Source organism: Cucurbita maxima, unplaced genomic scaffold (assembly GCF_002738345.1).
Source record: "Cucurbita maxima cultivar Rimu unplaced genomic scaffold, Cmax_1.0 Cma_Scf00001, whole genome shotgun sequence".
In the NCBI taxonomy this organism is placed as follows: Eukaryota; Viridiplantae; Streptophyta; class Magnoliopsida; order Cucurbitales; family Cucurbitaceae; genus Cucurbita; species Cucurbita maxima.
In genome coordinates, this window is record NW_019272017.1 from 2004806 (window position 1) to 2029019 (window position 24214).

Here is a 24214-nt window from a genome sequence, read left to right on the forward strand (position 1 = left end):
AAAAAAAAAAAAAAAAAAAAAAAAAAAAAAAAAAAAAAAAAAAAAAAAAAATCAACTCAAATAGAAAATTCATAGCACCTCGTAATCATTTCTCTGCGCACCAGGGACCTCAAGGGCTTCGACATCGAATGAATCAATCCGCGGACCAGTGCGAATCAATTTCTGCTCAACATTATCTTCTTCCTCAGATTCCAAATCCAGACGATGCCGCTCTCCATCCTCGTCGTCGTCTTCCTCATCCTCGTCGTCGTCGATCTCCGATTGATCCTCATCCTGAAATACCCATCGCGATTCGATGGAATCCATGGAAGCAAGGCCACAATTGGTCTCGCCCCTCTCCAATTCACCCTCCGCCATAAGAGAGCACGAGAAATTGTTGAATCTTCAAAGATCGGAAGATGAGTGAAAAGAAACTGGAAGAAAGGATAAGGGATGGAGGGAATTGTGGGGCTGAAGGGTTGGGATTGGATCAAAGGGATTGGATTCAAATTGCTAAACTTGGAAGGCAGTGAATGAAAGGAAACGTGAAATGGTTGTTTTTTCAGGTGAAACGAAGTACGTTGGAAATGAGGAACACAGTTCGCGCGACTATGGAATCTGAGTGAGAAAAGGAAGAACAAAAGAAAAAAAGAAAACAAAAAACAACTTTTATTTTTATAATAATATAAATTTTGCTTAGTTTATAATATATAATATAATGAAAAAAATATAATAATATAAATTTAGGTTTTTTATATAATGGATGGTTTAAATCCAATTCATCATATTAAAAAAACGGATTAAATTTAATGCAACAAACTTTTCATAAAAATAAATTAGGAATTTTGGTGCATTACTCCATAAACCTCTCTACTTATATACAATAAAAATAAAATTTTAATTTTATGGATAAGGTTTATATATATATAAAATATGTTTTAGTCGTAGTAGTTAGATATTTTTTAGAATATAACGGTTAATGATTAATAGACATTAAGATAAATAATTATTAAATTGAATTATGCTTTATTTTTATTTTTATTTATATATATATATATATTATAATAAAATAAATTTAAAGTTAATTAATTAAGACATTTATACATATTTTTTTAATTCTTATTTTTATTAGAAAGAATAAATTTTAATAAACGTGAACGATGGGATAAAAGCTGGTTACGAAAAACACATGCTTTATTATTTTATTTTTTAATTTATTAACTTTCTTCTTTTATATATAAAGTTTCTTGCTCGGTCAACAAACAAGTCAGGATGGCCGAGTGGTCTAAGGCGCCAGACTCAAGTTCTGGTCCTCGTGAGAGGGCGTGGGTTCAAATCCCACTTCTGACAATTCATTTTATTTTTTCTTTATTTTATTGGGCCGGGCTAAATAATTAAAAAATCATTTAAGAGAAATTAAAAATAACAAGCAAGTTAGGATGGCCGAGTGGTCTAAGGCGCCAGACTCAAGTTCTGGTCCTCGTGAGAGGGCGTGGGTTCAAATCCCACTTCTGACACACTTTTTAATTTCTTTTTATTTTTATTTGGGTTCAACACACTTTTTAATTTCTTTTTATTTTTATTTGGGTTCAACACACTTTTTAATTTCTTTTTATTTTTATTCGGTTCGGCTTTTGAACCCAAAAAATGGCCCAACGGCTCTCTCAAATGTGGGTCCGGATACTAAACTACATGGGCCGAGCCCAATATTTTAATTAAAAATTGAATTGTCAGAAGTGGGATTTGAACCCACGCCCTCTGACCAGAACTTGAGTCTGGCGCCTTAGACCACTCGGCCATCCTGACATTTTTGTTTAATTGTCTATTTATTATTTAATCTCGATTTTTAAATTATTAGATTTTTTATTATAGTAAGCCTTTAATTATAAATCAGTCATACTTTCTGAGAAAGCTGTTGAATTTCTAGATAAAGGCAAAATAATTAAATTTTTTAATGCTCAGTTATGAAATGAGCCTTGCGAGAAGGTGAAATGAAACAGAAAAACAAAGAAAATGAAGCTCATACGAAAGAATGTGAGGAAAAAAAAGAGAGCGTGTGAACTTCATCAACAATGAAAACGGGTGAAGATCGAGTGGAGTTATTTGCTCCTAAGTTGTGAGGTATGTGGGTTAAAAAACTCCAAGTTGATGACCCGAACAACTTGTCTAATATCAATAAGGTCAAAAAAGTGAAATCGAACAACATTTACATATCTATAACTTTTTATTTTCAAGAAAAAGAACCATTCAAACTACATACAATCATATAGACCATATACCTAATAAACCAATCAAGGTCTTTATTGCACGTACATTCCGTAAATTCGAGTGAGAATTGATATATTTACAAATTACGACACATTACCTATGAACTGTGACCAAAATATAGCCATTTCCACTTCAGTGATACCCAAGAGGGGCTGCTGATTCTCTCAGTTCCTTTCCTTGAAAATGGATGTCCTGCCCACAAAAAGAACCAAAGTTACTCAATTGAATGAACCATACAGAAAAGAAGCAAAGTTACTCACAGAAGCGAAATGGTTGACGTCGCGGTGGTGCCCCTCATCGGCCCGAATCACCGTGATGACATCCTTCAGCCTTGCATCCTTAGGCAACCGCCAGTAGTCGATGGCGATGGCAGGAGCGGGCACGTTCTCGATCTTCCCCTCGTTGATATCCTTCAAGTACTCAGTGTAAGAATGGATGGCTTCCTCCTCCAAATACCCAACAATTCTATGAGCCAATTTGGGGGACGTCAAGTAGAGCACAAAGAACGCATTGAAAAACACTCCCTGCACTGTGATCACAAGCAGCCGCTCATACCACTTGGGCTGCACAAGCTCAATCATCGTCATTAGATGCATCCTTTCATTCTCTGCTTCTTCAAGCAAGGCCTTGATCCACCCCCCACTGTGCTGAAACTTCCTGAGAGATTTCAAGTGCAGCAGCATCCCGGCGACCATCCCCGGGACGGCTGCCACCGTCTCGAGCATCACTGCTCGACAACCGTAGCGCCTCTGCACAACATAGAAGATCATGTGAATTCAAGGGGCCAGGATGAATGAAGAACAAACATATTAGATAACCCACTTGGAAGAACAGATCTGTTGGGATACGAAGAAGCTTCACAACACGATAAGCAAATTTATCAAGAAAACATTTCGGCTCATGGTGCTTTCCAAGATCTATGGACAAATTCGCACTGTAAGTATCCCACGGCTGCGTTCATAGCAACAGTTTCAGAAACTTCATAAAGAATCCAATCAAGATACCCGAGAAAATGACACAAAATTTAAGCCAAAAGGCGAGCAGACATTTTATCAAACAGTTGGCGGGCAAGAATACACCTACCAAGAAGAACGAATTCATACCATAAAACAATTCCATGGCCATTCAGATCCATCTTCCCTGGTAATCCTCGGCCTGTAAATCCCCCAATAGCTAGAAACCAGAGCATTCTCCTTCTCCTTCTCCTTCTCCTTCTCCTTCTCCTTTTCCTTTTCCTTCTCTTTCCCCTGATTCTCAACGTTCTTCATCCCCTGTTCTTCCGCCACCGCCATCGACGAGCTCATCATCCTCCGCCAGTGAAACCCCTCATTCGCCACCGATTGATACCTCGTTCCCGGAGACGCCATCGCCGTCAAAGTAACCCTCAGACTACCACCGCCGCCGCCGCCGCCGCCAAGACCGGCAACCGAACCAAATCTCCGGCTATTATTAGTCAGACCTCTCACAAAACTCCACATCACAATCCGATTCATCGCTATTGAACAACGAATGGACCAAAATCCTTCCCCTTAATTCTCCGATTGGCCATGGACTCATGACCAGTCCGTTATAAGTAATGGTCTTAGAGGAACCAACCAACAGCAGCTATAATCCCGTGCTTCGCGGTTCCAATGCGACGATTGATTATATTCGACCCAAATAATCTTCGACGCTTCCTGTAAGCCGTCGAGATTTCGAGGAAGTCCAAGAACCAGAGGATTATAACAAGAGCCACCCAATTGAATTTTGTTTAATTTTAATAATAATCTCTGGATTGGCGGCTGTTTAGAGGAATAATTGGGTCTTTTATGAGTCAAATGTGTTTCTTCACTTTCAGTCAACGGTCAGCCGCCATATTATGTCGTTGACCGTTGTATCTTTTTTTATTATTTTACTATTTAGGAAAATCAAAATTTTACCCTTAAATATAGATGTAAAAATTTGTTTAACCCTAATAATTATTGAATACAACAGTGAAATATATTTATATTATTTTTTATTGGGTGACATTTTATTGTTTAGGTCAACCGACCAAAAAAAACCTAGACTTAAATTTAAAAAAAATAATAATATTTAACTTTATAATTTAATATTTTAATTTTATGAAAATTTTGGTACTAAAGTAGCGTGGATAAATATAATTTTTTGAAAATTGAAAAAGACAACCCAACTTGCATAAAGTTTAGTTGGGTTCAATGATCAACTCTATTCGAGTTGTTGGGTCATCATCCTTAACCAGTACAAAAATTTTAAATTGATTTAAAAAAATTATAAAATACCTCTTATGCACCATAAAATTTAAATTTTATTAAATTCGACATTGAATTCGATTAGTGTTGAAATTTAGACATAATATTCAATTTATGCAAATTCACATATTAATTTTAAAAAAAACATGTAGATATTTATCTAAATTTCAAATATAATTTAATGAAATTAAAATTTATTATTCATAGTGTTTGTGGGACCCATCGAGATATACAACTGGAGATTCGGGTCGGGCGGAATCATTTCATTTCGGGCAGTTTGGGATCTGTCGTGAATTATTTGTCTCTTTTGACCGGTCTTTGTCAAAAGACTATTTTGCCCCTGTAATTATTACTCAATTCTTTCCATTCCCATAATTTAAAATAGAAAAATTGTCGAGAAAACTATTTAAAAATAATAATAAATAATTAAAAATAAATAAACGCTTTTACCTAATTTATCGATTATTAAATTTGTCTATTTCAGATTTAATATTATACTTAAAAAATATGTAATTTAAGATTACCCTTGGCGTTCTAGATGATAGACACGTGTAAGACAGCTGGTTGGCAACCTGAAACTGGCGAATCTCTGGACCAAAACGAATTCAAATTGAATTCTTTCTTTTCCTTTTTAATAGAAAAAATACAAATTAACCTAAAAAATAGGTAAGAATATGGCTTTTTTTCTTTTTTTATATATTTTAAATAATAATAATAAATAAAGTAATGACCTTTAAAATAACAATAATTTTTATGGGCCTTTGCAAACGAGCCCATCCACAATATATGGGCTGGGCCTCTAGAACAAGTAATATTAAATATTAAAAACAAAACTAGAATTTACTTGAGTTGATATTTGTGGGATTAAATACGATTTTATTTAATTAATAATATGATATATGTTTTATAATATAAATTTTAATAAATCTTGAGACTTTAAAACTGAAATTAATTTAAATTATAATTAAATTCCAACTTTTTTTTTAATTACAAAAATGAAAAAAATGATGTCAATTTTATTAATGGAAATATCTGGGTAGTTGTCAAATTATTTAATGTCTTTTCAATTGATGACGAAATCTTATTTGAATTTTCTTTGCTTCTAATTAGTTTGGTTTAAAAATTAAATCATATTAAATATTTATAACAATACTTGTAACTAATATCATTATTATACCATTAATACTCGACTACATTTTAAAATCATAAATAGATCAATTTAAATTAAATTGAGTTCAAATAAATTTTTAAATATAAATTACATATTTTTATTTAATTTCATAAGTATTTCTTTTTTAATATCTATTTTCCAAAAACACTTAAAATAATTTTAATTATTTAAAAATAGTTTGTAAATAAAAAACTCCCTCCCAACCCAACTCAAACTCAAGAAATAATTATTTAAAAAGAGTTATTTAGATTTAAAATTTTAAAAATATTTAAATTTGATAACTCAATTCACACCCCATAAAAATAAATAGAAAGTTTATAAAAAATTAAAAATATTTGTAAATTAATAAAATAAAATAAAAATAAAAAAGTAAATTTCTCATTGACTAGAAAAGAAATTAAATTTTGATGAAAAAAAAAATCGAACAAATTGACTTTCACAAAGTTGTGGCTCCCACCCCCATCAGAATGCACGTGAGAACCCAAACAAATTTTCTTCTATGTGAAATTCCAATTTTACCCTAATTTGACTTTTCACTATAACTTCGAAGTAACTATTGGACCCTATTATATCTAATAGTTAATAGAATATTAAACGGTAAGTAAGAACCATAATTTGAAACTATTCTCTCTCGGCTCATCTAGTTCCTTTTATTATTTGATATAAGACTCGTCTCTTTTGTATTATAGAGTGGTGGCTAGTACATAGTTACCCGATACTTATTCTTTAGATATTGTAATTGTTTATTCTCCAAGAAATAAAGTTTAGGAACGATAAGCGCGACATTGCTCCATTAGATTTTCGCTCAAGTATGAGTTGAAACTATTGTTGGTTTGCTTATAAATTTTTAAGATTGCTTTGAAATAACACACAAAAGGAAGAAAAAGAAAGGGGGAATCATCCCTTGAGAAGTTATTTACTAAGCAACGAACTGTAATAAACAAAAAGGAAAACAATGATGAAGGTGAAGGAAAAGATAGAAAAGTAAAGCAGAATGAGGGCACAGTGTCAGTAAACAATTAACAATTGGGTGGAAAAAAGAAGGGAAAAAAAGATGGGAGGAGCACTAAAAATCAAAGTCAATAAGGGAAAGCTCTGCCCCCTCTTGGTAATACTCTCCATTTCCTCTACCTTATTGCGATTTATTTCTTTTCCCACCGCGTGGACTTACCCCAACAGAACTAGAACGGTTTCATAAAACTTCATCGATTCCTTCTTCAATCCATACTTATTTTTGGTCTTTTTCTTCGCAATACACTGATTGTATCTGAGACGTCTCTTTCCAGGACGAATTAATCAATAATTCGGGCTCTGGGGTTGTTCTATTTTCTAGTTTACTTCCAATTTTCGACGACTTGTTCATCGGTAAGGCGAATTCCGGGCTACCCTTTTGGTGTTCTATGTTTGTTCTTGTGATTCCCTGGTTTTTTTGGTGTTTATGGGATGATTTTGATCGTGGGTCTTTAGCGTTTTGTTGATCGGAACTGTTTTTTTGGATTTGCAGTTTGTGGGATTCTGTGATTCTTCCCTCTTCTTGTGGGGTTTCCTTAGAAATTTAGGTGGATGATTGTTGAAAGGGGAAAGAAGGTGAAGTGGGAAGAATAAATTGTATGGATAACTTATGCTGCTTCAATTCTGTGTATTCTCAGGTAGTAATATCTTTACCTTTGTCTGGTTTTATGTTAAATTCATAGTAATATGTGTTGATTTCTGTAGAACTCTGTGAGATGGTTGTTTCTGAGTTTATGATCGGTTCTGTGTTCTATCTTTGAGCACAAGACTATCAAGTTGAGGTCTAAAATGGACTTATTCTGGGTTAATTATTTACAGATATGTTGTTAACTTTGTAGATAGCTCCTCCTATTTAGGTTTGTTTGAACATGGAAACTGAGTTTTTGGTTTTGGATTATGAACTGGTTCAGGTTTTGATTTTATGCATCATGGTAAACGAACTCCTCTTTGTTCCTTGAAGTTTAAAGTTGGTGTTACTTGATGCCTGTTTGTTCTGTTGAGGTTTTGCAATTTGATGAGTAGACTGGAAAGGGTCCGAAACTTTCTCCATTCCTAGTTTCTCGTTGTTCGTATATACCTCAATGAGGATATATACAGTTTGAAAGTTACGGTGTGAGATCCCACATCGATTGGAGAGAGGAACGAGTACCAGCGAGGGTGTTGGGTCTCGAAGGGGGTGAATTGTGAGATTCCATATCGATTGGAGAGAGGAACGAGTGTCAGCGAGAATCCTAGACCCCGAAGGGGGGTAAGGGGGATTGTGGGATCCCACATCGGTTAGAGATGGGAACGAAACATTCTTTATAAGGGTGTGAAAACCTTTCCCTAGCAGACGTTTTTTATAAAAACCTTGAAGGGAAGCCCGAAAGAGAAAGTCCAAAGCGGACAATATTTGTTAGCGGTGGGCTTTGGGTTTTACAAATGGTATTAGAGCTAGTCACTGGACAGTGCGAGACATTGATCGGAGTAGGGCTACACCCTCTCCATAGTAGATGCGTTTTAAAAACCTTGAGGGGAAGCCCGAAAGGGAAAGCTCAAAGAGGACAATCTTTACTAGCGGTGGGTTTGACCTGTTGCACAATGTCTCTGAAATTTTCTTTATGAGGAAGAAAACCCGAAGATCTTATGTTGCTTTTGATGGGGAGTTTTCACTAGCATCTTGATATTTCGATCATGCACGTTTACTTAAAACATTCAATTCCTTGTTTCATTTTGATATTACTATTTATGAGCATGAAAGATTTATATGGAATTGGGATTCCTCCCCTTTGCGTTTAGTTTGTAGGAGGACGTTCGTCATGTAGCTCCGGAAAGGGCCGGGGCAATCAATGCCCTGCGAAATATGGTTTTAGTTTGGTAAAAGGCAAGGCAAATCATCCCATGGAAGATTATCATGTTGCTAAATTTATCACAGTGCATGGCCAGGAGCTTGGCCTCTTTGCTATATATGATGGGCACCTAGGAGATAGCGTACCAGCCTATCTACAGAAGCATCTATTTCCCAATATTCTCAAGGATGTAAGCTCGTCACTACTCTCGGTTATCATTATTGGGAAAGCTCGTTTGGGAATAACAATGTGTTAATCGTCACGAATGCTAATTAGAAAGATATTTACTGACATCTCGACACAAACTCTTGTGATTTCTTCAGGAGGAATTCTGGTCAAATCCGCGTAGCTCTATCTTTAAGGCGTATGAGACGACAGACCAAGCAATACTCTCACACAGTCCTGACTTGGGAAGAGGTGGATCCACTGCTGTCACTGCAATTTTAATAAACGGTCAAAAATTATGGGTGGCTAATGTCGGAGATTCACGAGCAGTCCTTTCAAAAAGAGGGCAGGAAGTACAAATGTCTGTCGATCACGAACCGAACGCTGAGCGTGGAAGTATCGAGGACAGAGGTGGCTTTGTCTCTAACATGCCAGGTCTGGTAATGCATTGATGTATTCTCATGAATGCCAGTGTTTATCACTTATCAGATGGTGAAAACATTACTGTTTTGGGTTGGAATTTAAAATTCTGCTACTTGTTAAAGATAGGATCTAGAAAACTATGAATCAGTGAAGACAAGTCCTCTGTTTTCTTGATCTCTTTCTTTTAACATGGTTCCAAGAATAATGCAAAGTGAAGTCCGAAACGGTTGGAGGGGGGAACAAAACATTCTTTATAAGGGTGTGGAAACCTCTCCTTAATAGACACGTTTAATAAACCTTGAGGGGAAGCCCGAAACGAAAAGCTCAAAGAGGACAATATCTGCTAGCGGTGGGCTTAGGCTGTTACAAACGGTATTAGAGCCATACACTAAGCAGTGTGCTAGCGAGGACGTTGGGCCCCTAAGGGGGGTGGATTGTAAGATTCCACATCGGTTGGAGAGTGAAACAAAACATTCCTTATAAGGGTGTGGAAACCTCTCCCTTGTAGACGCGTTTTAAAACCTTGAGGGGAAAGCCCAAAAAGGACAATATTTGCTAGTGGTGAGGTTGAGTTAGTTACCAATGGTATTAGAGCCAGACACTGGACGATGTGTCAGTGAGGACGCTGACCTCCAAAGAGGGTAGATTGTGAGATCTCATTGGTCAGAGAGGGGAACAAAGCATTTCTTATAAAGGTGTGAAAACCTCTCCCTAATAGACGTATTTTAAAACCTTGAGGGGAAGCCCGAAAGGAAAAGCCCAAAGAAGACAATATCTGCTAACGGTGGCCTGCATCATACATACATGAAGGGAAGGGTAGGTGTCACATCTACTCTCTACATCTTTTGAGTCTCAAGGGAGAACAGTGATTGATGTTATGTAGTCTAAGCTTGCTATTTTAGTCATCTAACTTACCAATATTTTGATTCTTTTTATTACTTGTCATACTAGGAGATGTTGCTAGAGTGAACGGGCAACTTGCAGTTTCTCGAGCGTTTGGCGACAAAAACCTCAAAACACACTTGCGATCTGATCCCGACATAAAGAACGCCGATATCAACTCTGACACCGAGCTTCTAATCTTAGCAAGCGATGGTCTATGGAAGGTGATTATGATTGTTTCCCATCAACTACAACAAATATCCATCTTGAATCTCTAGTTTCTTCTCAAATGTTTATTCGAAATTCAGGTCATGTCGAATCAAGAAGCCGTGGACATAGCGAGAAGAACCAAAGATCCCCAGAGGGCAGCAAAGCAACTAGCAGCAGAAGCACTGAAACGGGAAAGCAAAGACGACATCTCGATCATCGTCGTTCGTTTCAAAGGGTAAAACTCGTGTCGAGCTAAAGTTTATTATCATTACTTGTGTGTTGGGGGTGTTCTATAATCCATGGCATTCAACTCTACAATCTTTAAGCCATCCACAGTAAAGAAAAACCTGCATAAATTTCAATATCTCCTTATTCTCCCCCTCAACAAGGAAAAAAAGAATGCATCTCTGTTGTATAATATGATGTTCTTGCTCTGAATTGGGGATAGTTTGGTCTTTTCACATGATTTCTTTTTGATGATCTGTAGATCCATGTATACCTTCTTCATTTTTCTGTAACTTTTTGTGAACTTATGAAACAGTTTGGAACTCTAGGCTTGGCCTTTGGGTCTCCATGGAACACCTGCTTGACATGTATGCAACTATTGTAATAGATTGATAAGCTTTTTGGTTGACATATCCCAATTCTCAAGTCCTGTTTAAAGGGCAATATCGGTATTGTAAGGTAGCGGAAAGAATCTACCTTTTCAGCCTAATAATATCGCCTATCCCATTAGGTGGTAGTTGTCATCGTCGTTTCATGAGAATAGTCGATGGGTGCCAAGCTGACTTGGACACACTATTTAGTCGTCTTTATGATTTGTTAAAGACCAGAAAATGTGTGAGATCCCACGTGGGTTAGTGAGGGAAATAAACCATTTTTTATAAGGGTATGAAAATCTCTCCCAAAAAGCTGAGACACTCAGGAGGTTGTTGTTGTCATCTTCGTTTCATGAGAATAGTCAATTTGTGTCCAAGCTGATCGGCTTTACGACTTAAAAAGACTCGATAATTTTGAGCCACTCAGTAAAAAAAAAATATATATATATATATATTTTTTGAACCAAATTAATTTTTATTATAAATGTGATTAAAGTTATTATTTAAATGGATATAATTATTGGTTTATAATTTGTTTAAAAAGAAATGGTTAAATAAGAAAATAGAAAAAAACGCCAAAAGGGTAAAAACAGTAGCGAATCTCGTTGCGATACCGTCTTCTCTCCTTTTTCGTTTCGTTTAAAAATAGAGCAACTGCGTCCCATCCGTTCGCCGGAAAATCATTCAGAGACGACCGCCATGGGTATAGCCGAAGCTTCACCGATAACTATGGCTCCGCTTCTTCTACGGAACTTGCTCACCTCTCTCTTTGGCTTCGCCGACAAATTCCTTATCAGTTTATCGAAGAAACACAAACTCCTCGAGGTTATCCACTGCCTGTCAGTCTCCTTCTTCCTCTTTTTCCTCCGTTGGCTTCCCCCCTTTTTCCCGACGATACACCAGGTTTCCGACGATCGGTATCCTCTAAAATCTCCAAAAGGCGGGAGTTACGGAACCAGTGGAAGCGGAAGCGGAAGCGGCGATTTAGGGATTTCTCGAGCCCTAACTCAATTGCTGTCGATTATTAGTCACGTTCAGATTAGTTCTCGTAAGTATGAAGTGGTTCGATCATTGGCGGAGAAGCTGATCGACGAGAATCACCGGGAAGGTATTGAGGAACTTCGTGAGGTTAATCGTGCGGTTCTTTCGACGGCTTTCGATCGGACTATTGCGCAGATTGAAGCCGCCATGCTCCACCAAGGGTTTCGCAACGACGATGACGAGGATGAAGACGGCGAAACTAGTTCTGGACCGGTGGAGTTTTGGTTGGCTCGGGTTGTTAGGGCGGTTTGCAGCCGGTTAGGGAGTGTGAAGGATGGGGCGAACCGGACCGGAAGCTCAGCGGAGAAGCTGGCGGCGGAGTTGCTGTGGCTGGCTGGGAAAATGGCGAGCTGTGGCTGTGGGATTGAGGCGTGTCAGCGGTGGGCTTCGGCTGCTCAGTTGGGAAGACTCTCGCTCTCGGCGGAGCCGCGTCTGTGTTGGTGACAACAGAAAACTGAATTGAGATTGAGAGGAGGAGTGATTTGAATGATGGGGAGGGAGGTCCTTTTATAGGGGATTCCAGAGTTGGTTGAGATTTTCTAGGGTGATTCCGTAGTCGGTTGAGAGATTTTTGTGGATGAATTTGAATTTGAAACCAATTCAAATTCTATTCTATTTGAATTTGAAACCAATTCAAATTCTATTCTATTATTAGCTATTATTAGTTTCAACACCCTCCCTTAAACTGAATTCTGCCTAAATCAGTTTAGGACTTCATTTCATCTTCTTGATATACATCTTGGATTCTGCATATCCCCATCTTTCTTCTGAGCTTCTCGAACAATGGTTGTTTCAAGGGCTTTGTGAATAGGTCTGCGATTTGTTCATCACTTCGGCAAAAGTTGAGTTCAATAATGCCTTCTTTACACAAATCACGCAAGAAATGAAATCGAACATCGATGTGCTTGCTCCTTCCATGTAACACAGGATTTTTAGACAACTTAATAGTTGACATATTATCACAATATATAACCGTCGTACTTGGTTGCTTCTGATTAAGAATTTCAAGCATTTTTCTTAACCAAACTGCTTGGCACGAGCATGCTGCTGCTGCCACAAATTCTGCTTCTGTCGTTGAGAGTGTTACAATAGGTTGCTTCTTTGAAGACCAACAAATAGCTCCTGAACTCATCAAGAAAATACTTCCTGAAGTACTTTTACGATCGTCTATATCACCTGCATAGTCGCTATCTGTATAGCCAACTATCTTCGGATCATCTCCTTTTTTGTAGAATACCCCCAAATCAGAGGTTCCTCTCACATAACGAAGTATCCTTCTTGCTGCATTGAGATGTTTTTCCGTTGGATGCTCCATGTAACGACTTATCATACTAACCGCATACATGATGTCTGGTCTTGTTGAAGTTAGGTACATCAAACTTCCCACAATTTGTTTGAAATACCTATTATCAATCTCTCGCCCGTCAATGTCCTTGTGCAACTTTAAACCCAATTCTGATGGAGTTCCAAATGTGCGCTCATCCAATTTAAATCTTTCAAGTAATTCTTGAGCATACTTCTTCTGACAGATAAAGTTACCTGCGGGAGTCTGAGTAACTTCTACTCCAAGAAAATATCTCATCAAGCCAAGATCTGTCATTTCAAATTCCTTCATCATGCTCTTCTTAAAAAATTCAAACATTTCTTCATTATTGCCAGTAAATATTAAATCATCAACGTATAAGCAAATAATGATAATGTTACCTCCCTTTTCAGTTTTCACATACAACGTATGTTCATACGGGCATTTAGTGAATCCCATCTTTTCAAAATGAGAATCAATGCGACTGTACCATGCCCTCGGAGCTTGCTTCAAACCGTACAAAGCTTTCTTCAACTTGTATACTTGTTCCTCTTTGCCTTTTTGAACAAAACCTTCTGGTTGCTCCACATATACTTCCTCTTGAAGCTCTCCATGTAAGAAGGCTGATTTCACATCAAGTTGATAAATAGGCCAAGATTTCTGTGCTGCAATAGAAATTATGAGCCTGATAGTGTCTTGACGTGCCACTGGTGCAAATACCTCCTTATAATCAATTCCATACTTTTGCTTATATCCTTTTGCAACAAGTCGCGCCTTGTACTTATCCACCTCACCGTTTTCATTCAACTTGGTTTTGAAAACCCATTTTACTCCGATTGTTTTCTGCCCTCTAGGAAGATCAGTGAGCTCCCAAGTCTTGTTCTTCTCTATGGATTTGATTTCACTGTCCATAGCTTCCTTCCATTTCTTCTCTTTTACTGCCTCTTCATAGACAATTGGATCACTATCCATAAAGAATGCAAAATAACCACTATCACTTGATTCATAATCCATCTCATAATCAATCATCCAGTTTGGTCTTTTTCTTGTTCTTGGATGTCTTTGATTTTGATCATGATCTTCTTCTACTGGTTCTTCTTGTTGAGCTTGTGATGAGCTCTCTCCATGCTCATAGTGAGGCTGAATAGGAGCTTCAGTTTGTTCTTCTTCAAGATCTACAGGAATCTGCTGATTCACAGTGATCTTTTCTTCCCATGTCCAAGTCTTATTTTCGTCAAAGACTACATCACGACTTACCACCACCTTCTTTGTCAAAGGATCGTAGAGCTTGTATGCCTTAGAGGTCTCGCTTACTCCAAGGAACACACACTTCGAACTCTTGTCCTCAAGTTTCTTCCTTTTCTCATCAGGAACGTGTGCATATGCTATGCACCCAAAGATTCTAAAGTGGTCTACTGCAGGTTTTCTTCCGCTCCATGCTTCTTGTGGAGTCATGTCTCTAACAGAAAAGGTAGGGCTCCGATTGAGAATGTGAACGGACCACACAACAGCTTCTGGCCAGAATTCCTTCGGGACTTCTCCTTTATTTAGTAAACTTCGAACCATGTTCAGAATGGTCCTGTTTTTCCTTTCGGCCACACCATTTTGTTGTGGTGTATATGCTGTTGTTAATTGCCTCCGTATGCCCTTCTCTTCACAAAATTGAATAAACTCTTTCGAGCAGAATTCTCCACCTCTGTCAGTTCTTAAAACCTTGACTCTTCTTCCAGTTTCGGTTTTCATAGTAGCACAAAATTTTTTGAAGCAGTCAAAGGCTTCTGATTTGGCGTGCAAGAAATAAGTCCATGTTTTTCGACTAAAATCATCGATGAGGGTCATGAAATATTTCTTGTTGCCATTTGATGCAGGAGAGATGGGACCACATATGTCTGAATGAATCAACTCCAAAATTGCTTGAGCTCTTCTTGATTTTCCAGATGGAAAAGAGTTTCTCTCATGTTTTGCTACTACACAGCTCTCGCAAATTTCCATCGGTGGAGTAATATCTGGCAACCCAGTTACTATCTTTTTTGAGGACAACGTCTTTAATCCTTTGAAGTGTAGATGACCATACCTAAAATGCCAAAGCCAAGTGGTATCTTCTTTCTTCACCATCAAACTTTTGGCAACGATATTTAACGTCAACGGATATAGACGGTTGGTGGCAACGATATTTAACGTCAACGGATATAGACGGTTGGTGGTCATCTTCATCTTAGCAATTGATCCTCTTTTGGAGTCATAAATTTCACATTCATCATTTTGGAATGTGATCACATACCCCTTTTCTTGTAACTGACCGATACTAAGTAAGTTGGCCTTCAAATCAGGAATGTAGAATACATTAGAAATAGACTCTACAAAGCCATTTCTAGTCTTGATATCTACGGTTCCTTTCCCCATCACTTGGAGAGATGAATTGTTGCCAAGAGAGACCGTAGTATGAAAATTTTCATCTAAAGTTGAGAAGAATTCCTTACAACCTGTCATATGATTGCTGCATCCAGAGTCTACGACCCATACACCTTGATCTGCAACCTTCATAGCATGGAATGACATTAATAATGTTTCTTCTTCTCTTCTCTCCACAAAATTGGATTGATTTCTTTTTTCCTTTTGGAGCCTGGAGCCTGGTATAACATTCATTTTTGTAATGTCCAAGGCGTCCACATCTGTAACATTCCACCTTAGACTTGTCAAAGTGTCTCTTGCCTTTGTTGTCACAATCGTTTCTGACTAGGTCTGCTGACCTGCCAACATCTCGTTTCTGACTAGGTCTGCTGACCTGCCAACATCTCCACTTCTTTCTCTTGCCTTTGTTGTCACAATCGTTTCTGACTAGGTCTGCTGACCTGCCAACATCTCGTTTCTGACTAGGTCTGCTGACCTGCCAACATCTCCACTTCTTTCTCGACTGCCTCTCTCACGACCTCTGCCTCTTCTTTGGCTCTTCATAACCTGTTTCCACCATATCAAAGAACTCCTTTGATTTGAGAAAATTTTCCATCAACATCGCCCAATGATCATAGTAACCGTCGAACCTCGGGATGGCGGGCTGAACGTAGTTCTCAACTTGTTTTTCTGCTGCCATTTTTGCTGCTGCAAGATCGCTCTGATACCAGTTGTTGGTGACAACAGAAAACTGAATTGAGATTGAGAGGAGGAGTGATTTGAATGATGGGGAGGGAGGTCCTTTTATAGGGGATTCCAGAGTTGGTTGAGATTTTCTAGGGTGATTCCGTAGTCGGTTGAGAGATTTTTGTGGATGAATTTGAATTTGAAACCAATTCAAATTCTATTCTATTTGAATTTGAAACCAATTCAAATTCTATTCTATTATTAGCTATTATTAGTTTCAACAGTCTGCAGGGCTCCTTGGTTAGAGTCGCAGGTGAGTTTTCTTCTCACGCCTCTTTTCATATTTTATTTTAATTTTATTTTGGAATTCTTTTTCGAAATTTAATTTTAGATCTCTAGAAATTAACATTTCCGTAAACTTTAAAAAATATTTTCAATTTTTTAATTTGTGGCAAATAAATTTTCAAACTAAAAATCTTTAAATTTTAATTTTGTATTTATTGAATTTCTAAAATTAAAATTAACATTTCGTGTCCCATTTATTAGAGTTAATTTTTAATTTAAAATTGAAAGTTATTATATTTTTAATTAAAACATATATATATATATATATATATATATATATATATATATATATATATATATATATAATTTATTTATTTATTATTTATTTATTTATTTATTATTATTATTATTATTTTTTAATTTCCCCCTTCAACCACCACCGCCGACCCCCTTCAACCACCACTGCCAGTCGCCGCTCACTGCCGACGACCACCGCCGCCCGCAATTTCTTATTTTCTTTCCTTCATCCACTGTTGTGTTCATATAATATTCTACCTTAACAAAATTGTGAAATGAAATTAAACTTAGAATGTGACATTAAAATTAAACTTGTGTTCATATAATGATCTTGTGTGTAGCTTTCATGTTCAAGCAATCCAGAGAAATGGGAAAGGAAAGTGAGAAACACGCGCAGACGAAGTTGCAGATGCTGATTTCATGGCTTCCATTGTTATGCAGAGGCAGTAACGGCACCGATGCTCCCGTCCTCAGCATTGGGGAGCGGCGAGAGGTGGAGTTGGTGTTGGGGGAGATGATAGGGACACTGCAAAGGGACGAACAAGAGCAGGTTTTGGCTATGTGGCTTCACCATTTCACATACTCTGCCTCCTCCGACTGGCCCAACCTCCACGCCTCATATGCTCACTGGTACAGCGCCTCTCGTAACCTCATCATCCACCAACATCACTAAATGTAACTTCAAAGCAATGCTCCTCCTTGGAAATGCTGTTTGTATATTGTTAGAACAAGTTTAAATTCACGCATCATTTTGTTACCATCACAATTGTATTCACGATTAAAAAGAAAATGATAAAATGTGAGTATTTTTAGCCTATTTTTTAAATAAAAATTGTGGATATTCTTGTCGAAGAAACCGAGATGAAATATCGATCATATAGAGGAGGATTGCGTTTAAGGACACAGGGTATTAACTCAAAAAAGTTTTGAAAAAACGCAGAAACCCAAGGTTGAAGAAGGAGTCTCGCGTGAACTTCACGCTCAAGCGAGATTGCGACTGGCCGAAGGAATTAGCTCGTGGGTTAGTGTAAGTAGGGCGCTTGTAGCCACGTGGCAAGATGGTATATTTGCCAATAACCCCGCTAATACATGCAACAAACTTCGACTTCTAGAAGAGATGCATTTGTTAGAGAAAATGTCTGACACGGGCTCTTCCCGTCACTCTAATAATTCATGATAACTCGAGAGATTCAGTTACTCTAATGATTCATGATAACTCGAGGGAACGCATGGTCACCCATTTGTTTTGTTTATCTCTTTTTTTTTTTTTTTGACAAAATTGTCTTATTTAATCCATATGTTTTAAAAAGGTTTTAATAGATTTTTTTTATTTAATTTTTTTTACAAGATTTTGATAAATTTCCCGGTTTAAATTTTGGGTTGAATAAATATTTATTTATTAACTCGATAAAATTAAATAAAAGCTATTTATTAATTATAAAACTAAAAATTTATAACAATAAAATAAAAGAAAATGGTATCGTATTGGTATAATTAATATGTCACGTCTTCACGAGTAGTCGTAAAATAAAATGCTAGAAGACGTGGATCGATGGAGTAGTGTGACTAATATTGTTGTTTCCTCCACGCTAAGCAAAATGATATTGCACCACACATCCAATTATTATCGCAAGTGTTCGATAATATTTACATTATGAAACGTGACTTTAGGTCATTCTCCCAATATTTTTAAAATATACAATAAAGTTTATGTTTAATCATATATTATATCTTTATAGCTTTTTTAATCATATATTATAATCATGATTTTTCCACGAGGACCATATATTATAAGTGTGATGATTGTTTGAGGTATGCAAAAATCACATGGGATTATGTTTTATTTTATTTTATTTTTATTTTTTGGATAAACAAATAAAAGAAGAAATTAGAGTGGGGTAAAAGTCTCGTAAACTTTTGAACATCGAGATGGTCGGTAACCTGGCTACAGAAGCTCCCACGTTGTTTAGAATCTGATTCATTTGGGCAAAGAAGATTCGAGTAGAACGTCACACCTAATCCACCGTTCGAACCTCCTACATTCACTCCCTTGAAATGTGTAGCATTCTTTTCGATCTTATACCGACACCGCTTAATTAACAAACATCGAGTTTGGAGTCGGGCAATTGTAAATCGAGTTATGGATTCTTCTCTCAAAGTCTCGGAGGAGTATTTTGTAACGTAATTTACTTTATACTAATGTCATGATGTTTTTTGTTTTTCATGTTCTTATTTTGATACTTTTCTTGGTGAGTAAGAATCTTAATTAATAGACCATAAAGAAAGATATGAAACAAAAAGCATGAACGCATCATCCCTACCAAAACTTTATATCTAAGCAAACTACAAACCAAAATCATGGAGACCCGCTCACCTCTTAACCTATCGGATTAGAGATTCGAACCTTCGACCTTTTAACTCGTCGTGTAATTTTGAATTTTTGGGTAGTAACTATTGTGGATTGACCTAATATATGTCGAGTTTTGTAACGTTCGAGTAAAAGAGAGGTATATGAATGAGTCAAAACTACATGTGAACGAGAGCGGTTTTTAGAATATGATGATTAAGAAATGCTTTAAACAATTGATAGTTACTATCTATATGAACGAGGTACGCCTCCTTTTTCGGTAGCTCAATCNTAGAGTATGTTTAGCTTGAAACACTCCTATGTTGGGTGACTTACTGAAAATTTTCGTAAGACATATGTGAGTGATGAAAAACGTGCTGAAGGGATTACGTGTCGGGTCTTAATTTAAAATTTTGGTTTAAATTATGGACACTAAACATTTTAAAATTTGGATGTTTGAATCTCGACTCCATCTTATTTAACCCAAAAAAAAAAAAAAAAAAGTCGGGTCGTGTCGTGTCTAATCATCACAAATAATTGGATTAAGAGAATTATTGAAATACAAGATGGAATAAAGTTAATAAGAACTTAATTACAAATTTATAGAATTTGAAAAAATTATAGAAGGGTAAAAATGGCAATGAAAAGGACTGTAGAAGGGTAAAACTGTCATAAAGTGTGTCTATAAAGTCTTGTCTTTTGATGATCGTTTGGACACTTTTAAAGGAATTTCTTCTCTGTTCTTGGAGTCGTTTAGATCTGACTCAAATTCGCAAATCTTCTTCGCTCTGGATTCTCTTCCGATTTTGCTGTAAGATTCTTTCACATTTTCTTGCAATTCTTGCTTGTTTCTCTCCTGTATTTTCCCTTCTCGCTGTCCGATTCTGAATGCCTGGCAAGGGTTTCTGAGAATCTGAAGAGAATGAATGGACATAGAAATTGGTTGTTTCAGAGGCGTGGAAAATCGAAAACGCCGAATGATTTTGTCGGTTCCGTTGCTCGTTAGAGGGAAATTTTGATTAGATTGTCTTGGGAACTTAGCTGAAGCGAATATAAATTTTTTTGTTCTAAAATGTGTCTATTTTCATTCGTTTTCTCAGCGATCAAATGGTGGCTTATTTCCCGAGAATATTCTCTGAAATTTCTCTTTGAAAGTCAAGATATTGTTCTTCGGCATCAAGCTCTTTTTATGATGTCCCTCTCGTTTCATCTTCTTAAAATACTTGTTGGGTTATAAATTTATGTGTTTGTAGGCGTTGATTTATCTCTATTTCTATCCAAGTGTTTCTCCTTTTCTAATGCCCCTCTTGTTTCATTTTCTTTAAGTGCTTTTTGGGTTCTAAATACATGTTATGTAGGCGTTGGGTTCTCTCACTTTTGTAGCTTAGAAAGAACTTCAAATTTCCATCCAAGTAGTTGGTTTTCCTGTTCCTTTTGTCACATGAAATGCTACTTTTCTTCAGTGTACTGTGTACTGACTTTTGTGTCAAATATTTGAATGAATGCAGATTGTTTTAGTACTACGCTTTATGTATTCAATACATCTCATCAGTTTGTGAATTTACGTTTCTTTACTTTTATATGATGTAAATATCTGTGTTTATTATCGTTTTTCATGTTTTGCAGGGGTTCTATTATATAAGTTGTGGATGTGTTACCTTTACATATCGGGAGAATAATATGCTTTGGTTGAGCACATCCATTGATGTATTTCGCAAAGTTGTGCATTTGAACCTCTATTGTAGGGTTATTTTGTAAAGCACTTTTTATATCGGCAACACTGAATTATTCCTCCCTGAGCTCGTTCTTTCAATCAACCATGGGCTCCAATCACTTTTTTATCATTTCCTGTGATATCTATATTAGCTGAAAAGCTTCCTGTCTCTAAGCACCATTTTGCGTTCATTCTTCTGTTTTAAATTCCCTTTTTTCTGCTTCTTTGTCAAGGAATCTAAAGTTTCCTCGTTCATTTTTATCAACTAGTGAGTTTAGTTCTTTCTGCAGCGAATATTCTCCTTTTACCTTCCTCTTTCTTTGTTGTTTGTACCCTCTTGTGGCTTCTGGTATAGAGGAATTGTTATCCGTTAAGGTTCAGAAGTAGTTATGGTGTGCCAAGCTGCAACCCAGACAAGATTTCGGACATTGAAACACGAGAACGGAATTGCTGGAAAACCAACGATTATAGTTAGAGTGATCGCATGCTTTCAACCTTTGCAGAATTGTCAGGTTTGTCAACTCAGTTTCTGCCCCCTGGTTTTGCGTGTTGATTAATAATTAAGTATTGGAATATTTTTACGTTTATTTTATTTGAAAATGCATCAGTAGGCTCATTGAATACCATGATCAAGCTTTTGATATTTTCCTGTTCCAGGCCGAGTATTTTCGACACTTACTTAAGCCGGTCACGTAGATTGACTAGCGTTTGTTTCTCTTTAGCTGGATTTTGTGAACCTTTTTTTCTCCTCTTCTTTGTTCCTGCAAGCATTCAGCAGTTAACTCCGATTGTAGACCAGAGCACAACATTTTGAGGTAGTTCTTGCTGCATGCTTGCGAAGTTTATTCTCCCTTTTGTTATTTTGATTGTAACAAAATAGTGATCCTTCGATATGATAATTAGGTGATTGTTTTTCTGGATGGTTGGGACTGATAACTCTCAGCTGGGTTTTGGGCATTTTGCTTGGCAATTGCGTAATCATAGTTCAATGAACGCATCCGTAGAGATCAAGCAACAGGAAAGCTTACGAACTCATATCAACCCTGGAAATTGCATATTTTCCACATGTGTAGGAATGCAAGGGTTGGCAATTCCTCCACCATTACCCAATTTTAAAGTGGAACTACTAAATGTTGTTCAGCGGTCAAATCAATGCTTATCCCCTCATTTCCAGAACTCACTCAGCATTCCATTTCCTTCTCAGAAAGAGGAAGAATCTCTGCATTATGCTGGACCACCTAGTGAGATGCCTTTGTCAATATCAAATAATGGGTCCTATCCAAAAGGTTTTCTTATCTTTGATCAATCTGGAAACCAGAAGAGATTGATGTATGCTCCTATGTCTCCTCCTGTCCACTCAACTGTTGCTGACAATAAGCGTCCTGGTTGGCTTGAAGAAGAAGGGGTAGTCGGAGACATTAATTCTGTCAAATATTTTCCAAGTACACTGTTCAATGAGAATTATGTAGCTGCTGGAGAGAGTGAAATGCATGAAAACACAGAAGAAATAGACGCGTTACTTTACTCAGATTATGATGGTACTGGTTGTAGTAGTGACGATGAAGTGACTAGCACCGGACATTCTCCAGAGATGATCAATGAACATTATGAAAAGAATGAACGATGCCAGGAAACTACTACAAAAGTTGCTAGTTCTGATGGCCCAAGAAAAAGGCAAAGAGTGCATGATGGTGAGTCAGTAAAATCACCGCGAATTGCTACTGTTTCTCGTGCAAGAGTTGAATTACAGAAGTTTGCCAATGATGCGGAATCAGGCTGTGGCATGGTCCATGAGGAAGAGGCTGGAACAGATGTTGATTTCTGCAATTCTTTTTGCAAAAAAGACAAGATCAAGGAGACATTGAGAGTACTTGAGAACTTTGTTCCTGGTGCAAAGGGCAAAGACCCATTGTTGGTCATTGATGAAGCCATTGATTACTTGAAGTCCTTAAAACATGAAGCAAGCGTTCTGGGTGTGAGCTGCTATTAGATAACATGCCCCTAATTTATATGTTGGTGGTTAATTGGTTAAAATTACGGTGTCATGGTGCGGTAACTTAAAGAATTCTTATTTTGAATTTTGATGAATCCAAGAGCAGTCTGTTTACTAGTGCAAGCTGCTTCCTATCACGAGAACACTGCGATGGATTAGCAAATGGAGGTGTATTATCAGGATAACATTGAACCTAGCCGGAAATGAGTTATTAATTGCCTTTCTTATCTGTTTACTCGACATGATTATGTTTGATACTTTTAAGGGACTAAAGATCAGGGGAAAGTCGCAAAGATTTGAACGCATGGGATGTGATAGTGGTGGGTTATGTTGATGAGAAATTAAAGACCCCACTTTTTCCAGCAATATGGAGAATGTCCAAGGATTTGGTGCATGCGCGTTAGGTATGTGAGGCCCCACTTTCCACATCTTTTTTCCTGGATTATATGCTATGTCCTTTCCCCTATTACCCATTTGTAGAGGTTATGCTGTAAAGTGGTGCTTGTCCCTTGTGGTATTAGGTGGATGTTGCACGGTGAAACTTTTGTGGGGGAGTTTTGATTATGAGCACTGTGAAACTTTTTGACTGCGCTCAGGTTTGTGTTGATGTAATAATTGGTGTGAACGCTTTTTTGAGTCCATTATGGTACCGCTTTCTGTATGCTCGTACTTGACCCAAGTCTTGAGAATACTGGCTGTACAATTATTGTTGTCAAAGTGTCTTCTGTTTGCTTATTGTTCTGTTTAAACCAAAATTTCTCGATGCTTTTTGGTCCTTGGAAGACACCTGCCCTCTGACCCTCCCGAGTCCCCATCCTTGGTTTGATCTTCTTTTGTGCTATTTTTCTCCAGGAATGCTTCGATAACTGAGTTGGGAAATCTGTTTGTATAAGCTTCTCCTAACTAGGCAATCTAGTGTATTATGGGTTGACAAATGTAATCGAAGCCTTCCAACCCTGAATCTATGGTTTGGGTCTTGGTTTCTTAGGCCGGCCTTGGCTCAATCTTAGAGGTAAAGTAGACAAGTGCCCTGTGAATTAGCCAATTGGAAGTTTGCTGATATGACAATATTTAGATATTGGACAAAGAAACAAAGCATTCCTTAGGAGAGTGTGTAAACCTCTTCCTAATGTATGCGTTTTATAATCGTGAGACTGACAGTGTAACAGGCCAAAACATATAATATCTACTAGCTGTGGGCTTAGACTGTTACAAATAGTATCAAAACTAGACATCGAGCGGTGTGCTGGCGAGGACGTTGAGCCCCCAAGGTGGGTGAATTTTGAGATCCTATATATCGGTTGGAGAGGGGAACGAAACATTCTTTGTAAGGGTGTGAAAACTTCTCCCTAACGGATGAGTTTTAAAAC

The 24214-nt window shown here is 37.2% G+C and overlaps 5 protein-coding genes, 1 long non-coding RNA gene and 3 other non-coding genes across 12 annotated transcripts in view; 5 read left to right on the forward strand and 4 right to left on the reverse strand.

The window, feature by feature from the left end:
* LOC111493978 (potassium transporter 7-like) overlaps positions 1 to 625 on the reverse strand; it is a 9230-nt gene extending 8605 nt beyond the window's left edge. The window contains exon 1 of the mRNA XM_023143941.1: positions 79 to 625. Coding sequence (XP_022999709.1) covers positions 79 to 357 — 279 coding nt within the window. The 5' untranslated portion in view covers positions 358 to 625. The remainder of the gene's footprint in view (positions 1 to 78) is intronic.
* Positions 626 to 1245: 620 nt separating this feature from the next.
* On the forward strand, positions 1246 to 1329 carry TRNAL-CAA. The gene has a single exon. It is a non-coding gene; the product is annotated as a tRNA-Leu (tRNA).
* Positions 1330 to 1412: 83 nt separating this feature from the next.
* On the forward strand, positions 1413 to 1496 carry TRNAL-CAA. The gene has a single exon. It is a non-coding gene; the product is annotated as a tRNA-Leu (tRNA).
* Positions 1497 to 1707: 211 nt separating this feature from the next.
* On the reverse strand, positions 1708 to 1785 carry TRNAL-CAA. Its single transcript has one exon. It is a non-coding gene; the product is annotated as a tRNA-Leu (tRNA).
* Positions 1786 to 2128: 343 nt separating this feature from the next.
* Positions 2129 to 3937, reverse strand: LOC111493985 (ubiquinol oxidase, mitochondrial-like). Its single transcript, XM_023143955.1, has 4 exons — positions 3351 to 3937; positions 3070 to 3198; positions 2508 to 2996; positions 2129 to 2439 (listed from the first exon to the last, which is right to left on the reverse strand). Exons 1-4 carry the CDS (start codon positions 3738 to 3740, stop codon positions 2380 to 2382), a joined length of 1068 nt encoding a protein of 355 aa, XP_022999723.1. The 5' UTR covers positions 3741 to 3937; the 3' UTR covers positions 2129 to 2379.
* A 2699-nt stretch (positions 3938 to 6636) lies between these two features.
* On the forward strand, positions 6637 to 10823 carry LOC111478080 (probable protein phosphatase 2C 9). Of its 3 annotated transcripts, none has more exons than XM_023122182.1 (6): positions 6637 to 6775; positions 7172 to 7316; positions 8458 to 8697; positions 8831 to 9107; positions 10047 to 10201; positions 10286 to 10823. In XM_023122182.1, exons 2-6 carry the CDS (start codon positions 7278 to 7280, stop codon positions 10424 to 10426), a joined length of 852 nt encoding a protein of 283 aa, XP_022977950.1. In that variant the 5' UTR covers positions 6637 to 6775; positions 7172 to 7277; the 3' UTR covers positions 10427 to 10823. The 3 variants fall into 3 exon arrangements, with proteins under 3 accessions (XP_022977950.1, XP_022977940.1, XP_022977958.1); XM_023122172.1 differs by lacking the exon at positions 6637 to 6775 and adding an exon at positions 6782 to 7032; XM_023122190.1 differs by lacking the exons at positions 6637 to 6775; positions 10047 to 10201; positions 10286 to 10823 and adding exons at positions 6782 to 7032; positions 9198 to 9351 and having other exon boundaries at positions 8831 to 9143.
* A 537-nt stretch (positions 10824 to 11360) lies between these two features.
* Positions 11361 to 17551, forward strand: LOC111478071. The gene is made up of 3 exons (XM_023122161.1): positions 11361 to 12257; positions 16492 to 16521; positions 17132 to 17551. Exons 1-3 carry the CDS (start codon positions 11486 to 11488, stop codon positions 17461 to 17463), a joined length of 1134 nt encoding a protein of 377 aa, XP_022977929.1. The 5' UTR covers positions 11361 to 11485; the 3' UTR covers positions 17464 to 17551.
* Positions 15941 to 16165, reverse strand: LOC111478098. The gene is made up of 2 exons (XR_002717402.1): positions 16018 to 16165; positions 15941 to 15982 (listed from the first exon to the last, which is right to left on the reverse strand). It is a non-coding gene; the product is annotated as an uncharacterized LOC111478098 (long non-coding RNA).
* Positions 17552 to 19859: 2308 nt separating the features above from the next.
* Positions 19860 to 23579, forward strand: LOC111497979 (transcription factor bHLH143-like). Of its 2 annotated transcripts, XR_002720714.1 has the most exons (5): positions 19860 to 19948; positions 20764 to 21363; positions 21509 to 21666; positions 21755 to 23248; positions 23366 to 23579. XR_002720714.1 is itself a non-coding variant. In XM_023149049.1 (4 exons), exon 4 carries the CDS (start codon positions 21771 to 21773, stop codon positions 22839 to 22841), a length of 1071 nt encoding a protein of 356 aa, XP_023004817.1. In that variant the 5' UTR covers positions 19860 to 19948; positions 20764 to 21363; positions 21509 to 21666; positions 21755 to 21770; the 3' UTR covers positions 22842 to 23579. The 2 variants fall into 2 exon arrangements, 1 of the variants encoding a protein (XP_023004817.1); XM_023149049.1 differs by having other exon boundaries at positions 21755 to 23579.
* The last annotated feature ends 635 nt before the right edge of the window (positions 23580 to 24214 follow it).

Excerpts from the sequence above, each read along its gene's own strand:
- LOC111493985 (XM_023143955.1), bottom strand. The coding sequence starts at position 3,740 with ATGAATCGGATTGTGATGTGGAGTTTTGTGAGAGGTCTGACTAATAAT. Across the intron at positions 2,997-3,069 it reads CAACAGATCTGTTCTTCCAA|AGGCGCTACGGTTGTCGAGC; the intron begins GTGGGTTATCTA and ends TATGTTGTGCAG. Across the intron at positions 2,440-2,507 it reads ACGTCAACCATTTCGCTTCT|GACATCCATTTTCAAGGAAA; the intron begins GTGAGTAACTTT and ends TTTTGTGGGCAG.
- LOC111478080 (XM_023122182.1), top strand. The coding sequence starts at position 7,278 with ATGGATAACTTATGCTGCTTCAATTCTGTGTATTCTCAG. Across the intron at positions 9,108-10,046 it reads CTTTGTCTCTAACATGCCAG|GAGATGTTGCTAGAGTGAAC; the intron begins GTCTGGTAATGC and ends TTGTCATACTAG. Across the intron at positions 10,202-10,285 it reads CAAGCGATGGTCTATGGAAG|GTCATGTCGAATCAAGAAGC; the intron begins GTGATTATGATT and ends TTCGAAATTCAG.
- LOC111478071 (XM_023122161.1), top strand. The coding sequence starts at position 11,486 with ATGGGTATAGCCGAAGCTTCACCGATAACTATGGCTCCGCTTCTTCTA. Across the intron at positions 12,258-16,491 it reads CTCGCTCTCGGCGGAGCCGC|GTCTGCAGGGCTCCTTGGTT; the intron begins GTCTGTGTTGGT and ends TTAGTTTCAACA. Across the intron at positions 16,522-17,131 it reads CTCCTTGGTTAGAGTCGCAG|CTTTCATGTTCAAGCAATCC; the intron begins GTGAGTTTTCTT and ends TCTTGTGTGTAG.
- LOC111497979 (XM_023149049.1), top strand. The coding sequence starts at position 21,771 with ATGGTTGGGACTGATAACTCTCAGCTGGGTTTTGGGCATTTTGCTTGG.